Here is a 14,240-nt window from a genome sequence, read left to right on the forward strand (position 1 = left end):
CCTGCCCCCCTACCCTGCCCCCCGGGCGGGATGAAATGGGACCCCCCCGCGTCCGCTAATTTGATACGCCGAGCGATGATGGTGGCGCTGCTGGCCGCGGCCGGGTCGTGCTAATCAAGCTTTGCACACTTCTGCTGGTCGGGCGCTAAACAGCGAGCGGGGCCACTAAAAAGCACGTCGGGCGGCGCGGCGCGGCGCGGAGCGGAGCGGAGCGCGCGGGCCCAAAGGATCAGCAGCGAAGCCTCCGCGGAGTCCGATTTCAGTACCGGGCGGCGGTGCGGGGAGTGCGACGACGACGACGCAGTGCTACGCAGTGCATCTGGGGAACTCCCCAACACACACACGGCAGGGACGCCGCCGGACAGAGCGGGGGCCGCGCGGGGGGAGGGGCGACACGGTTCGCACCGCGTCAGCGACACACAAGCCCAACAGGACGCGAGGCCCGCCGAGAATTTCGCACATCCTCCAACACCACCTCGCGGGGGGTGAAAACAAACAAGATGCAAGTAGGCATTTGGAGGGGGTAATTAGCGGTGAGCTTAAATTATTTGGTTGATTCGGTCGGTACTCCACTCCGTGGTATAAGTACGAGGGTAATATAGCGAAAAGGCTACTTGAATCATGGTTGAATTTAATAACGGTTATTCAGAAGAAAGAGGAAAAGAAGCACGAATTCTAAGCAGTCTTGTCTTCTCTCTCGACTCCGGACGCCTGCTGGTCTAAGGATAGGCCACCCGCCCAGGAAGGCTGTGTAGCGTTGCCTAACCACCAGGCTGCTCCTTACAGCAACACGTATGTTCTGGTCAGTTAAGCTACCCCCTTAGCTTTCCTTTCTTCACGAGTAACTGCCTCCAGTGATCTAGAACCCTGCTCCCGGTGCTATTTCTATGCATGTCTCACGATAAAATCACGTAATGAAACTACATGATACAGCCGAGGAAACTCTCTCTCCGGGCGCCACGGTACGACACCTCATCGCCGCCTGGAGGGAAGGCAAGACAGTGATCTCCGCTCGCAAACAGATCGAGGCCCCTTATCTCTCAGGGACTCTATATCGTTGGGGACAGCCGGGCAATGGGTTGAGGGAGGGGGAGGGGGCATACTCGACCTACCTTGATTCCTTTCCGTCGATTGAATTCAGCTGGGCTTCTCCGGGGGTTCAGGTTAGCTCCGCACAGGCTTATTGTGAGCCGACGGTCCTGCGTCTGAGCCTGCCTCTGACGGGAGCGGGGTCTCTGGGACAGACGGCGGCGGCGTTCGTGCGAGAAGGACGAGGGTGACTTCTGTCGCGGCTTACCGCGATATTCCTGCCTCGGGAAGAGAGGCGCTGCCCATGCGACGTTCGTGTGACTTCTGCCGACGTCGCGAGCGCTCCCGTCCGGGCAGTCTAGGTCTCGCCCGCCTATGTCCGGCGATTCGCTGGATGGATCCAATTCACACTTTTCGCCCTCCCCTCCCCTCCCCTCCCACCCCCCTTTCCCTACCATCATCACCGCGCACCCCGCGGCCCCGGGCCCGGGGTGGAGAGGGGGCTTCTCGACCTCGACACCCCACGATAAAGAGCGAACAAGGATTCGGCTGAGTCGCACCCAGAGAACTGAATTCTTGATTCAAGGCGGATTTCGGCTTGTTTTCGCCATTCTTGGTTTATTGAAGCAAATTTTCTTGAATCGAGGAAAAATTCTCTTCGAAAAAAAAAATTGAATTTAAAAAATCGGCTTGAATAAACCAAGCCAAAAATTCTGTTTTCTGGGTGATCGCCGCCCTTTGGGGTGCATTCGGCACTTGCGCCTAAAGAGCCGCTGAGGCTCTATACTTACGCCCGGCCAACCAGCGGGCGCAGTGCCGACTCAATCACAGCGCAGCGCTCAGGACCTCGAGTTGACGGCTCTCTCCCTCTGAGTCTCTCTATTGCCTACTGGTTCGGCCCTTAAGGCGCCGTGGCCAGGGGCGATAGGCAAACCCGCCTGAAAGCGCATAACCACATGGGGGATGTACCCTACTGGTCGCACTTAGTTGGAGAGTTTGATAAAGCCGAGTGAAAACTAGAGTGTTTTTTCCGGAGGTCATCCTTATGGTGACGTGATTTCTAATTGACAACTTGGCAGCAAAAATGAAAACACGGCGGAGAAAACTCCACTCGAGATAAGATCAAAGGGAAAGAGATCGGCATGAGAAGAGGCGTGTGTCCGGCTAGCGCAAGCACCCGGGTGCTTAGGCAACCCATCGTACTCGCGAGCCGAGCGAGTTGTCTGCTGTGGTTCCCGCCGGAGTTGTGTCTGGTGGGTTAGGTGAGCGTCATGCGTCCTGGCCTGTGGTTCCTTTCCTTAGACTCTCGTCCAGACTTTACACGGAGGCATTAAAAAAAAGAAAAGGAGGAATATTTGAGAATTTCAGTAAAATCTAAACTTTATTAATACAAAAACACTCACAGCTGAAAATTCATTTAAAAAAAAAAAATTAACAATGGGCAAGGTATACTACAAACAACAAAAATAAGTATAAAAATATACACAGGACATTATTAAAATGGTGATGTCATTTTTTTTAGACCGTTTCAACCTATATACACATCTGATGAGACAAAAATAGCGCTGAATTCACAATTACATGAAACTGTAACACGAAAAGCACTAAAATACTGATCTTCACGGCCATGATGAAAAAACGTCAGTTGGCAATTGACATGATTTGAATGTATTTACTGCAAAAAGCACAATAGAAGATATATTCAAGGCCTACACTATAAAAAAGCATCTTCCTTTGATATCACATTCTCATGGGGAGTTATTAAAATATTTAGCTGGCATAGCTAGCCATGAGGTTCCTTGAGATAATAAGTCGCTGAATCTGAGCTGTACCCTCATAAATCTGGAAAATCTTGGCATCACGCATCAGTTTCTCAACAGGGTACTCAGTGTTGAAACCATTTCCTCCAAAGATCTGTGGGGTGAACAAAAATAATAATTACCTCAAAATGTCCGGAAATAAAAAGTAGGAGTGGTGAGGAGAGTACACATAAGTATAATACATACCTGGACTGCATCAGTAGCACATTTATTTGCAACATCCGCTGCCAAAGCTTTAGCAATAGAGGCATAATATGGCACTCTCTTGCTTGTGCCAAGATCTGCCTCCCATGCAGCTCTCATCCATGCCAAACGTGAGGTTTCAATTCCAATAGCCATGTCAGCAAGCATAAAGGCAACAGCCTGGTGGTTGACAATCTGGGTACCAAATGCTTTCCTCTCCAGAGAATACTTTGCAGCCTCGTCCAAACACCTCTGAGCCAAACCAGTCGCACCAGCAGCAACCTGCAGGAGAGAGGTGAAAATTTAAGTTCCAAACTCTAATAAGATCTATCTGTAGATAAGTTAATCAAACTTACTGGGGGTCGGGTTTTGTCAAATGTAAGCATAGCAATTTTAAATCCAGCTCCTTCTCCCATAAGCACATTTTCTTTTGGCACTCTCACATCTTCAAAAGTAATGCCACGGGTGTCTGAACATTTCTGACCCATATTCTTTTCCTAAAAACCAGATCAAACAGTGAAAATTTCTCAGAGTACATACAACAGGTTATTCAGATAAAAGAAATGTGCGAACCTTTCTGCCAGGAGTCAAGCCGGGTGTATCCCTATCTACGATGAAACCAGTGAAAGCCTTGCTAGCTGGGCACTTAGGGTCAGGGTTGGTTCGGGCAAGAACAAAGTACCTAAACCAAAGTCATGGACTGTAAGAACTGAAAAGATAAGAAGTAAACATAGTACATTTTCTGGCACCTACCAGTTGGCCACGCCTCCATTGGTGATCCACATTTTTTGACCATTGATGACATATTCATCACCCTTCTTCTCAGCACGAGTCTTGATGCCATTGACATCAGATCCTGCACCAGGTTCAGTCACACCATATGCCTGTTAGATGAAAATGGAAAAAATAGAAAAGAAATAAATTGACTGGCAGTGCTTCTTGATTATGCTAAACAAAAGAAACTAGTGATGTTACTGACCGCTACTAGAGGTTCTTCAAGAAGACGTCCAAGATATTTCTTTTGCTGCTCCTTGTTACCCGCCACAAGGACAGGAGTTTGCTAAAACAGACAGAACATTAATTCAGAGTGCACATTTAAAAAGGAGCCTATAGAATATATTTAACATATAGAATACACTTAGTTTGGATAACTAGACACGTATAATGGCATTAACTTACCCCAAGACCACTGGCTTCAATTGCAGTCTTCACACCAGTGCAACCATACGCAAACTCTTCCGCAATTAAACAACCATCAAAAACTCCCATTTCCAGACCACCTGAATGAATTAATGATACCATTATCAACTAAAGAGAAACAAATAGCTGGAAAAAATAAAATAATTAATTCAGTACATACCAATATCAGCTGGGATGTGGTTATTCAAAAGGCCAAGCCCCCAAGCTTTCTTCAGAATGTCCCAAGGGTACTCTCCAGTTCGATCCAGCTCTGCAGCAACAGGAATGATCTCATCCCTTGTAAACTTGCGAGCCAGCTCTTGGTACTCCTTCTGAGTTTCGCTGAGCTCTGCAAAATATTAAGGGACCAATTAGTCGAATTGAGAAATACATGACATGATAAAACACTTTTAAGTTACCACCCGTGCTTGTAATAAACTAAAGAATTGATTCTACAAACCGAATTGAAATCCATTTGCAGCGGTAGCCGCAGATGAGTAGTTTCGGCTCGCAGCTGCACCACGGATCGCATTGAAGGTGGGTCGGCTGACGGCTCGAGCAATCTATAAGAGAAAGAGAAAACCAGGTTAACTGAAACTTCTATGAGAAAGAGTTGCACATACAGTACATTAAAAGATAGTCTCGGATATCCGTAATACATTTTGTCCACGTATGATTTGGAAAGAAGCAAATAACGTTTGTGACGCATAAATCTCATATAATAATAATTTGCGTGAAAACGCATAATCTGTCACGTCAAAGTCCACTCAAGAGCAAAGGTCGCATCAACCCGATTTCACACTAGCCCATTCTCACTACAGAAACGCAAAACACTTCAGTAACAAGAAAACTTACCACTTGCTGTAAAGTAGCCATGATTTCCAGAGGGTCTGATCGAGACGAGGAATACTGGGTAAATGAGCCGGTTAGGCTGGTGAAAGAGCCGAACAAAACAAGCAAACAAGCAACAGATCTGTCCGGACGGAAAAACACCCCGCACCCGCACTGCACCTCGGGCGCTTCATTCGGGTCTCGGATCGGGTCGGGTCGTTTCGTTCGGGTGTGATCGGGTCAGGTTCGGGCGCGATGGCAGTGGCGCCAACTCATCGCAATTTTCAAAGTCCAAAAGTTCAAAGCTCGAATTCACTATGACAAAGATGACTGATTACAGAACGAGGGGAAGAGGAAGGGGCGGCAGGCGGCTTCCACCAGCTGCGGCGGGCGCTCGGCGAAGGAAGGGGTGGGTGGTGGAAGAGGGCAGGCAGTTTCCGTACAGTGTCTGGTCTCCTCTCTAACTAGTTACATAAGGGAGTTCCCTACACCGTACATGGTCCAAGGTGGGTCCAAAGGTGTATCTCGTGATCTGTGGTTTCTCTTATTTAAGAAAAAACACAAGTTTTCTTTCAAGTCATTCACGTCATTATGTGAAATGCACCTTGATCCACTACACGATGCGGGCGAGACGATGTCGCTTGGGCTGGGTTGCCGACTCATTCACGACTCTACCTACACATAGTCGGGTTCATGTCATGCCCATGTTGGCTAGAGTCCGACCAGACTAAGGTCGCTATTGGACGCCGTTGAAATCCTTATGCTGCATGTACCTTTTCAGTCGTGACCTGAGGGGAACCGCTGTTGCTACTGACCCCCCCCCCCCCTCCCCCCGTAGGGCTTACCTATGATGTGCCGGTGCCTACCCTCTGAGACACCCCCCCCCCTGACCCTCGTCGATTGTTATAAGACGTCTAGAGGTCGCGGTCCCTTTTTGGACCAAATGGTCTTAAAATCGACGTCATCGTATATTCGTCATCAAATCGCCACGTAAAATAGGGGCTTTCTGGCTGCCCCCGCCCCCACCCCCTTACAACCGACGTTCGTCTGGATCCGCCCCTGCTGGCACGTGGTTTTGCCCCGCGTTCAAATTTCCAGGAGTGTCGATGTATGACGCCGAAGCAGACGCTCCTGGCGACCTGTTGGGCGGGGCGGTCCTGCATCCTGTCGTCGAAAGGGATCGCGCGACGTCTTGTTGCGCAAATGTGTGGCGTGAGCGCGATGAATGGGGCGTCAGGCCACGCCGAGGGACACGCCCTTTGGGACCCGGGGGCAAGGAGCACATCCTTCGAATGCACCCTCGACCGAGATAAGGCGATAAACAGAGAACAGGACGTCGTGGCGGAGAGGGGGGCGGGGCTGTGGGCTCGTCCTCGACGGCCATCCCGCGGAGGGAAGAAACTCTGCACTGCGCATCGGGGGCGGGCGAGTGCCCCCCCCCCCTCCCTCTCCCCGTCCTTCCCCGAGGGCTCCGGGCCCAACCCATCTCGACGACCCGCGCTGGCATTGCTGGCATCCTCGGCGACGCCCCTTTCCGCTCGCCTCGGGCCCTCCTGCCCTCCTGCTGTCGCTGTCTCCCGTTATTGGTTTGGTGCTTCTGGTGCATGTCCGTCCCCCCCTGTCCCCCCCGACGCGACGCCCCCGATGGGGGGAACACCTACCGCACCGCGACCCCGCGGAACCGCGCCTCACCGCGCCGAGCCCGCCCGCCCGCGCCCCGCCACTCTCCGCGCAACGTCACAGAATTCTTCGACTTAGAGCATTTGCCGCGAGAGCGCGTCCGCGCCATCGCCGTCGCCGTCGTCCCGTCGTCCGCGTCCGGAGTCTGTAGTCAACATGGTGGCTTTGTGTCAATTTTCGTAGCGGTGTTTTTCTCACAATCCCTTGTAAACGCTGACGTTTCTCTCGCCGACAGTCGTTATCGATGTGAGTTGGTCTGCTACTCGACTAGGTGCGCACATGCTGCGCAGGGCTCGAGGACATTGAAGGGTTTCCCGTCTAGTGTTGTTAAACTTGGTTATAGGCTTTCCTGGCGTATCGTTTCGGGCCAAGCCCACGTACCATTTCATTTGCACCTGGGTTTTGCCGTTTACACGTTTTGTACCATTGACAAATTCATAGTGTGCTAATCAAGGTTTCAAGAGGCTTTTTCCTACTTGTTGGACTGTCCCATTTATGACCCTGCAACGAGCACCATATTTCGGAGACCGTATCTTTCATTCAATTAGGTTATTTGTGTGATTTAATTGAATGCATATCTCATGTTTTATCGATATGCTCCCATTAATTTCCCCTACATTCAAAGACAGAGTTAATCTTTTAATTGACAGCCTTAGAAGACCCTGTTGCCATGGATATTTGTAAATAGATCAAGTGGGCGTTACATTTAGGTTAAGGGTACCCCTCTGTTGATATTATGTGGGTTAAAGTTATTTCCTAAAGTAAGTCATCAATGTAATTGAAGCTCTTGGTCAACAAGTCATTTTCTTTAGAGTTACTGAACTTTCTGTCATTCAACTCAGTCAAAATTAGATTTGTGATTTATAGCATCAACATTCTCTCTCTACTCCACAATAAATTGTGTTCTTTCTTTCAGATTTCTACCACTATGTTTAATAAGAAAAAGAAGAGGCCTCAAATATCGCCTCCCACAAACTTTGAACATAGGGTACATACAGGATTTGATAAACGAGAAGGCCGTTATGTTGGTTTACCATTGCAATGGGCCAGTATAGTTGGAAACAATCAAATTTTGAAAAGTAGCAACCGTCCCTTGCCTTTGGTTGATCCATCAGAAATCACACCAACTGAAATTCTTGACCTAAAGGTCTGTATCTCTTCCCTACACACTATGTCATCAAAATCTTTTGTGACAACTAAAACAAATTTTTCTTTTCTCTTTAGACTATTGTAAGAGGTGGAGACTACTCTCGTCCACCAAGTGTTATAAGAGGGAACTTAGAAAATGGAAATGCTAATGGGATTGCATTACCTAAAACATCTAGTGTGGCTAGGTCAAATTCTCTTCGTTCATCAAGCCCTCCACGACTAAGGAGAGACTATCGCACTAATGCCAATGTGCCACCTGCTGTGCCTGAAAATGAAGTTATGATGAGTCCTGGAAGTGGATCCCAAGGTCCACTTCCTCCACACATGGAACAACCTTATCCTTTGCCTGCTCATCGCCAAGATAACCGGCCTATGAACTATGTATGTATTTATTTGACATCTCATTTTTGGGATTTAGATCTGTCCATGTAACTTAAAGTCTAATTATTTATTCTTTTTCTAGTTGAAACCTGGACCCACACCAGAATGGGGCCCTGCAGAACACAAGAGACCATTGTCTGAAGTGGATTACCGAGGCATGCCACCATACTTACAAAATCACCAGACCAATGGGAACATCCCTCCTCAGGTAAGGAAACCAATTATTAAGTTAAAATAATAGTTGGTTAAATTTGTGGTTTTGAGATTAAAAGTTGGTTTCTTGTGATCTTTTGCATCATGGAATAGTTGCATGTTTGCAAATGTCAATACCTGAGGGTAATGTATATAGTTTGCTGAAGTATATGTAGTTGGTTCTCTATTTCTTTTGTAGTTTTTGTTGCTATTCCAGCCTGCTTATCTTATGAATTTTTTTTTTTATTATTTTTTTATTTAAACATTACTTTTGGTCTACAGATGCACATGTCACATGGCAATATCAATGCTGCTCCCATACAAGACGGTGGCTATCCGTCAAACTATGCCAGCCAGCAGGCTCCTCCAAGACCACCTCATCATCATCCTGGTTCATATCAGCATCAAAACCCTGTCAATCCCATGCATGGTGGTATGCATCCTGGTCAACAACTACCTAACCAACCACAGAGACCGCTCTCTCAGAACATGGGCCCTCTTCATGTCCAGGCTCCAGCCAATGTCAATAAGGTAACTAATACCTTGCAGCTTATAAGCTGAGGTGGCCCAAAAACCACGATTCTCTCTCTCTCTCTCTCTTAAAACCTGAGGTTATTTATTACAAGTCAACAAACTCCTTTCCCTTCAACTTTTGGTTTATTCCTTTTCTAGATGATTATGTCTAATGAAACACAGAGAATGCAGCCCCATCCATCACCCGATCAAAACCAGAATGTGAAGCCAGGAGCTAACAATGCAGTTTCCAGTGGTAACTTAAACGCTGGCTCCAATAATGCTCCAAACGCCGGAATACAAACATCTGCTGCTGCTGCGGCCGCTGCTGCAGCCGCCGCCGCTGCAGCAAATAAACAACACCATGAACAATTACGCCTCACCCATGAGCAGTTCCGCGCTGCCCTGCAAATGGTTGTTAGTCCTGGTGATCCACGCGACCATCTTGAGCAGCTCATGAAGATTGGAGAGGGCTCTACAGGAACTGTGTGTATAGCAGCAGATCGCAACACAGGTCGACAGGTTGCTGTGAAAAAAATGGATCTCCGAAAGCAACAGAGGCGAGAGTTGTTGTTTAATGAGGTAAGTGCGGTAGCAGAAGTATCATGTGTGCAGTAAGCTTTTGAGAAAAAATTGGAATGTTGATCCGCTCCAGCAATACCTTATTTTCTGTTTGCTTCCATCAGGTTGTAATCATGAGAGACTACCACCATCCAAATATTGTGGAGATGTATGACAGCTTTTTAGTTAATGATGAACTTTGGGTAGTCATGGAGTTCTTAGAGGGTGGTGCTCTAACAGACATTGTAACTCATGCAAGAATGGATGAAGCTCAGATTGCTACAGTTTGTCGTCAATGCCTAAAAGCTCTTGCTTATCTACACTCTCAAGGTGTTATCCACAGAGACATTAAGAGTGATTCTATTCTCCTTGCTGCTGATGGAAGGGTATGTAAAGCCTTTTTCTGCAGTGGTGGGAAATGGTGATTTGATTGTGAATGGTTTTATGCGGAATTTAACATGGCAATGGTCGTTGTTTCAGGTGAAGCTGTCTGATTTTGGGTTCTGTGCCCAAGTTTCTCAAGAGTTACCAAAGAGAAAATCACTTGTAGGAACACCATACTGGATGTCCCCAGAGCTTATATCACGACTTCCATATGGCCCTGAAGTTGATATTTGGTCATTAGGTAAAGTAACTGTAACTGTGTGTTTGCACTACCCAAGGGTTTAATTTTTAAGACCTTTTTATAGGACCTTTTTTAAGCTCGTAACTAATCTTCTATATCTGTTAGGTATTATGGTAATTGAAATGGTTGATGGAGAACCTCCATTCTTCAATGAACCACCACTCCAAGCGATGCGGCGAATAAGAGATATGCCCCCTCCAAAGCTGAAAAATACTCACAAGGTCTGCTCCTCACTAATAAATTATTCATAACACAATTATTTCGTGACAACTTTTATTCTATGAAAATTCTTGGTCCTTAGGTATCACCACGTCTTCAAGGATTCCTTGAGCGTATGTTGGTTCGTGACCCAGCTCAGAGAGCCACTGCAACAGAATTACTTCAGCATCCATTCCTACGGCAAGCTGGTGCTCCAGCACTTCTTGTTCCTCTAATGCGTGGCTCACGTAACAGCAACTGCTGAACAGTATTAATCTAAATGAAAAGATTGTCTAGTGGCTTCAAGAGATTTGAATTGATCACCAGTGCCTTTACTTCTATTTTACATCTACGACTTTGTGTGTTTGCTCACATTCCATTGAAAGAAATATTATTTCTTCAATCAACACAAAGATCAACCAGAAGCCTTGTTTAGTGTATATTAGAGGAATTTTTAAGGTAATTTCTGGTAGATGCAGTCATGTCATGTACACAGCTCATGTGTATATTTTACTCTGTCAAATAATTCCTCATCATTTAACTTTTAGAGGAGGGTGTACTGCTTTAGAGACAAATCTCATATCCATTTGTTAGAATGGAAGACATATGTATATTATATAACATAGGACTCACTCTGCTATAGAGTAAGCATTCCAAATAACATCTGACCAATTAGAGCATATAAGCTCCTGTTGTAATTTACCCTTGTTTGCTCTCAACCATCTGCTGTTGCTTCACTTTCGTTTGTAATATGTCATTTAGCTGCATTCAAGTCAGTTTTAATGATTTTTTTTTAAATTCTTTAGAGGTGGTTTTTACTAGGCTCCTCATTATGTTATATGACAACTCGTTCCTCTTTTGATTGATTGAGAAGAGATGGCATAATGGAGTTAACAAGTACCAAGCAGTAAACCTTTAATTCTTTGTAATCTCCAGTATTTTTTACCCTCATGCTAATATTTTTAGTGTGTTTATGTGTATTTATATGTATATAAAAGTTATTGGTCATTGTGCATTTTGTGAATATGTTTGACTAGTTGCTATGTGATAGTGATGGATAATACCGTATTGGTGATTTTTTAGAAAATTTCTTTTACACGTTTTGTGCCTTTAGCGTTTTGCTGAGGGATTGGGAATGAGCTTTAAAATTCTGTCATTGTAATTTTTGACAATTTTATCTTGAATAATTTTGTAAAATTGAGATTGAACCTCACTTTGTTATAGCATTGGACTTCCATTTTTATGGCAATACCTAAAACATGCTATTTTAGATACTTACCTTGTTGCCTTGTTATGTTGTATGTGTAATAACTATACTGTAACTTGTATTGTTTGGGATTAATTCATTCTTGCTATATGTTAATTTTATTGTTTTATGTTGTGCTTTCTACTTAAAATTTGGAACGATTCATTGTATTACTTCCAACTGAAGTAGAAGCCAAATCATGTTGAACCAGTATTATTCTATTGATTGATTAATTGATTGATTGCTATAGGACTTTTTATTTTGCGCCTTATTTGGATTCTGTAGCATTCCTTTATTTTCACTTGTATTGTTTGGCTTGCCTTTTTTCTCAAGACTCCATCAAGCCTCATCTTTTCCATTATTATCATTCCATTTTCTTAGATGTAAATGAGTTGTGTGAAATAGTTATATAGTGTTATTTCTGAGTCAGTTTTGAATCCACTGCATATAGTCAGTTATAGTCATGTGTCAAATGAATGAAATCAGCACGTGTCATCATTCCACATCCATTATAATCTCAACCACCAATAGTGCTCAAAACTTGGCTCTCCCGGAATTGCAGCCAACTAGGAAGAGGTTGTCATACCTCCTGAAATATTCTGGGTATCTCAGGTGGTGGATTTTATTCCCAATTTAGTCAGAGAGACCAATTAATTACAATACATGTTTTATATTTTTGTAGTTTGTTCGTCAATTGTAGAAGTTGAAGTAGTAGTAGTAATTTATTTTGCACCATCTGAACAAATAATTAGAGCCTTTTGGACTCCATTGATTAAGTGCCCTATTCTTTGTGCCTTAGTCTGACAGACTCAAGATCTTATTTTAAGATCTGTCAGATTTTTACTCCACTATTTTTTATATCTAAACTTTTTGACTACTTTTGAGCCTAAGAAAAAGGTGTAACTGTTCTTATATACTTGGCGATATTTTTGAGTTTGGAACAGTTTTTTTTTTTTCCATTTATGCATATTACTATGATTTTATCCCTCTGATATATCATAACTTGTAATTCATACTCAACCAAAATAATGTCTTGTGTGATACCTGTTGTCACTTATTTATTTGAATCAATTTGAGTATGCACTTTACCTTGCCTTCATTATATGTCACTCTTTCTTTGTGGCTAGTTGACAAATGGAAGTGGAATGTTAACCATTTCAATTGCCTAACTAGAACTTGCCATCAGTACTCCCAGCATAATTCTAAAGACCAGGAAAAAATCATGTTGTAGTTTAATGTTTTTGAGATCTGTATGTAAATATTGTATTGTAACTCATCATTTCTGTTATGTTGTATTCCCTTAGCATCCTTTCATTTCATCCAAAACTTTTTCTTTGAGTGCAATATCTTTCATCATGAAAGTTTTTGACCTTTGCTTAGGTTTTAGGTTTTTTAGTTAAGAGTGTCTGACTGTTTGCTATTCAAAGTCTTAAACAGCAATAGTGAAACTACTAATACAAGAAAAAATCTCAAAGCAATAAGTGCCCTTTTCCTTGGACCATTGTAGTATTTATCTCCAGCTTTTGTATGAAATGTACTTAGACCTTGTGATCAAAGCATTAAAAGTGTATTTTGACTGTTCTTCGGTATTTTTACTGCAGCATTTTCTTTTAAAACTATGTGCTTAAGGTTGTGTGGGAGCTGTTTGAGCTCAGAGTCCGCGGGAGACCAGTCTCGGCTTGTGCGGGAGCGTCTGCTCCGATGGGCTCCTGTGCTGCGCGCGGTGCAGCGCCGTCGCCGAGGGTGGCGCTCGCAGGGGGGGCAGTAGCGCCAAGGGTACGGTGCGGTCTGGCCGCGGAGGGGGCGAGGCCGTCCGCTCGCGGGAACCGCGCGAGCCGCGGGAGCTCTCCCGGGACACGCAGTGGCGCCTCTCCCTGGGCGACACCCAGTAGCGCGACCGGCGCCGCCTCAGCAGCTCGCTGCCGGGGAAGCAGGACGGGCGGGCCGGCGGGCGGCCCCGTGCGGGCACCGGGCGCAGCGGGCGCAGCTGCGGACCTGGACGAGCAGGAGCAGGACACGGGGGTGCAGGGCCGGGCCCCGGGGCCCGCCAGGGACGCCCACGCCCCGCGTCTCACGGCCTACGACCAGTACCGGTAGCTGGGCTGGCGGTCGTCCTGGAGGTGGTGGTGGAGGCGGCGGGGCGCCGCCGAGCCCCCGCGGGCGCGGGTGGGGGCAGCACGAGCGCGGTCACGTGCAGGGGCGCGATGGACGGGGGCGGCGGCGGGCGCTGCTGCGGCGGCGCCGCGCGCTGGTGCTGCGGGGCCCCGCGGTGCGTGACGGCTGGGGGCGGCTGCAGCTCGCGGCCCAGGCCGATCGACGCGAAGGGGTTCAGGAGGCAGAGCGCGTCGCCCACCCCACCCGCGCCGGGGGTGCTCGCAGGCGTCCGCCGGTCGGCGTGAGGGTGATCCAGGAGCTGCCTCACCAGCTCGCGTCGGTCAGTTCGCGCCAGTCGGTTCCTGCAGGAGAGTTGTTCGCGAGGAGGGTGAAGGCTTTCGACGGCTCGGCCTCCATGTCGGCTACGAGATACGGCAACGAGGACTCACTTGGAATAGCTGAAAACCTCGCGGTACTTGGCCAGAGCATCTTCCCCAGTCATTCCTTGCTTCACCCTGCGGGGTAAACAGCCAATTGGCCAGGGGTAGGAGGGGGGGGG

The 14,240-nt window shown here is 46.6% G+C and overlaps 3 protein-coding genes across 5 annotated transcripts; 1 reads left to right on the top strand and 2 right to left on the bottom strand.

Moving 5' to 3' along the window:
- Window positions 1–2,383: 2,383 nt before the first annotated feature.
- Window positions 2,384–5,236, bottom strand: LOC113208598 (probable medium-chain specific acyl-CoA dehydrogenase, mitochondrial). The gene is made up of 10 exons (XM_026425668.2): window positions 5,067–5,236; window positions 4,672–4,774; window positions 4,393–4,560; window positions 4,212–4,312; window positions 4,012–4,092; window positions 3,786–3,916; window positions 3,606–3,714; window positions 3,389–3,529; window positions 3,036–3,314; window positions 2,384–2,943 (listed from the first exon to the last, which is right to left on the bottom strand). Exons 1-10 carry the CDS (start codon window positions 5,085–5,087, stop codon window positions 2,800–2,802), a joined length of 1,278 nt encoding a protein of 425 aa, XP_026281453.1. The 5' UTR covers window positions 5,088–5,236; the 3' UTR covers window positions 2,384–2,799.
- Window positions 5,237–6,790: 1,554 nt separating this feature from the next.
- LOC113208590 (serine/threonine-protein kinase PAK mbt) lies at window positions 6,791–13,168 on the top strand. 3 transcript variants are annotated; one of them, XM_026425648.2, is made up of 11 exons: window positions 6,791–6,993; window positions 7,639–7,869; window positions 7,947–8,252; window positions 8,335–8,460; window positions 8,559–8,588; window positions 8,727–8,975; window positions 9,117–9,539; window positions 9,644–9,904; window positions 9,999–10,143; window positions 10,249–10,364; window positions 10,445–13,168. In XM_026425648.2, the coding sequence occupies exons 2-11, from the start codon at window positions 7,651–7,653 to the stop codon at window positions 10,604–10,606; spliced, it is 2,037 nt and encodes a 678-aa protein (XP_026281433.1). In that variant the 5' UTR covers window positions 6,791–6,993; window positions 7,639–7,650; the 3' UTR covers window positions 10,607–13,168. The 3 variants fall into 3 exon arrangements, with proteins under 3 accessions (XP_026281433.1, XP_026281432.1, XP_026281435.1); XM_026425647.2 differs by having other exon boundaries at window positions 6,792–6,968; XM_026425650.2 differs by lacking the exon at window positions 8,559–8,588 and having other exon boundaries at window positions 6,794–6,968.
- Window positions 12,757–14,193, bottom strand: LOC113208606 (ran-binding protein 9-like). Its single transcript, XM_052265646.1, has 3 exons — window positions 14,131–14,193; window positions 13,725–14,043; window positions 12,757–12,789 (listed from the first exon to the last, which is right to left on the bottom strand). Exons 1-3 carry the CDS (start codon window positions 14,181–14,183, stop codon window positions 12,757–12,759), a joined length of 405 nt encoding a protein of 134 aa, XP_052121606.1. The 5' UTR covers window positions 14,184–14,193.
- Between the last annotated feature and the right edge of the window lie 47 nt (window positions 14,194–14,240).

This window comes from Frankliniella occidentalis, unplaced genomic scaffold (genome assembly GCF_000697945.3).
Source record: "Frankliniella occidentalis isolate FOCC.00 unplaced genomic scaffold, Focc_3.1 Scaffold28, whole genome shotgun sequence".
NCBI classification, from domain to species: Eukaryota; Metazoa; Arthropoda; class Insecta; order Thysanoptera; family Thripidae; genus Frankliniella; species Frankliniella occidentalis.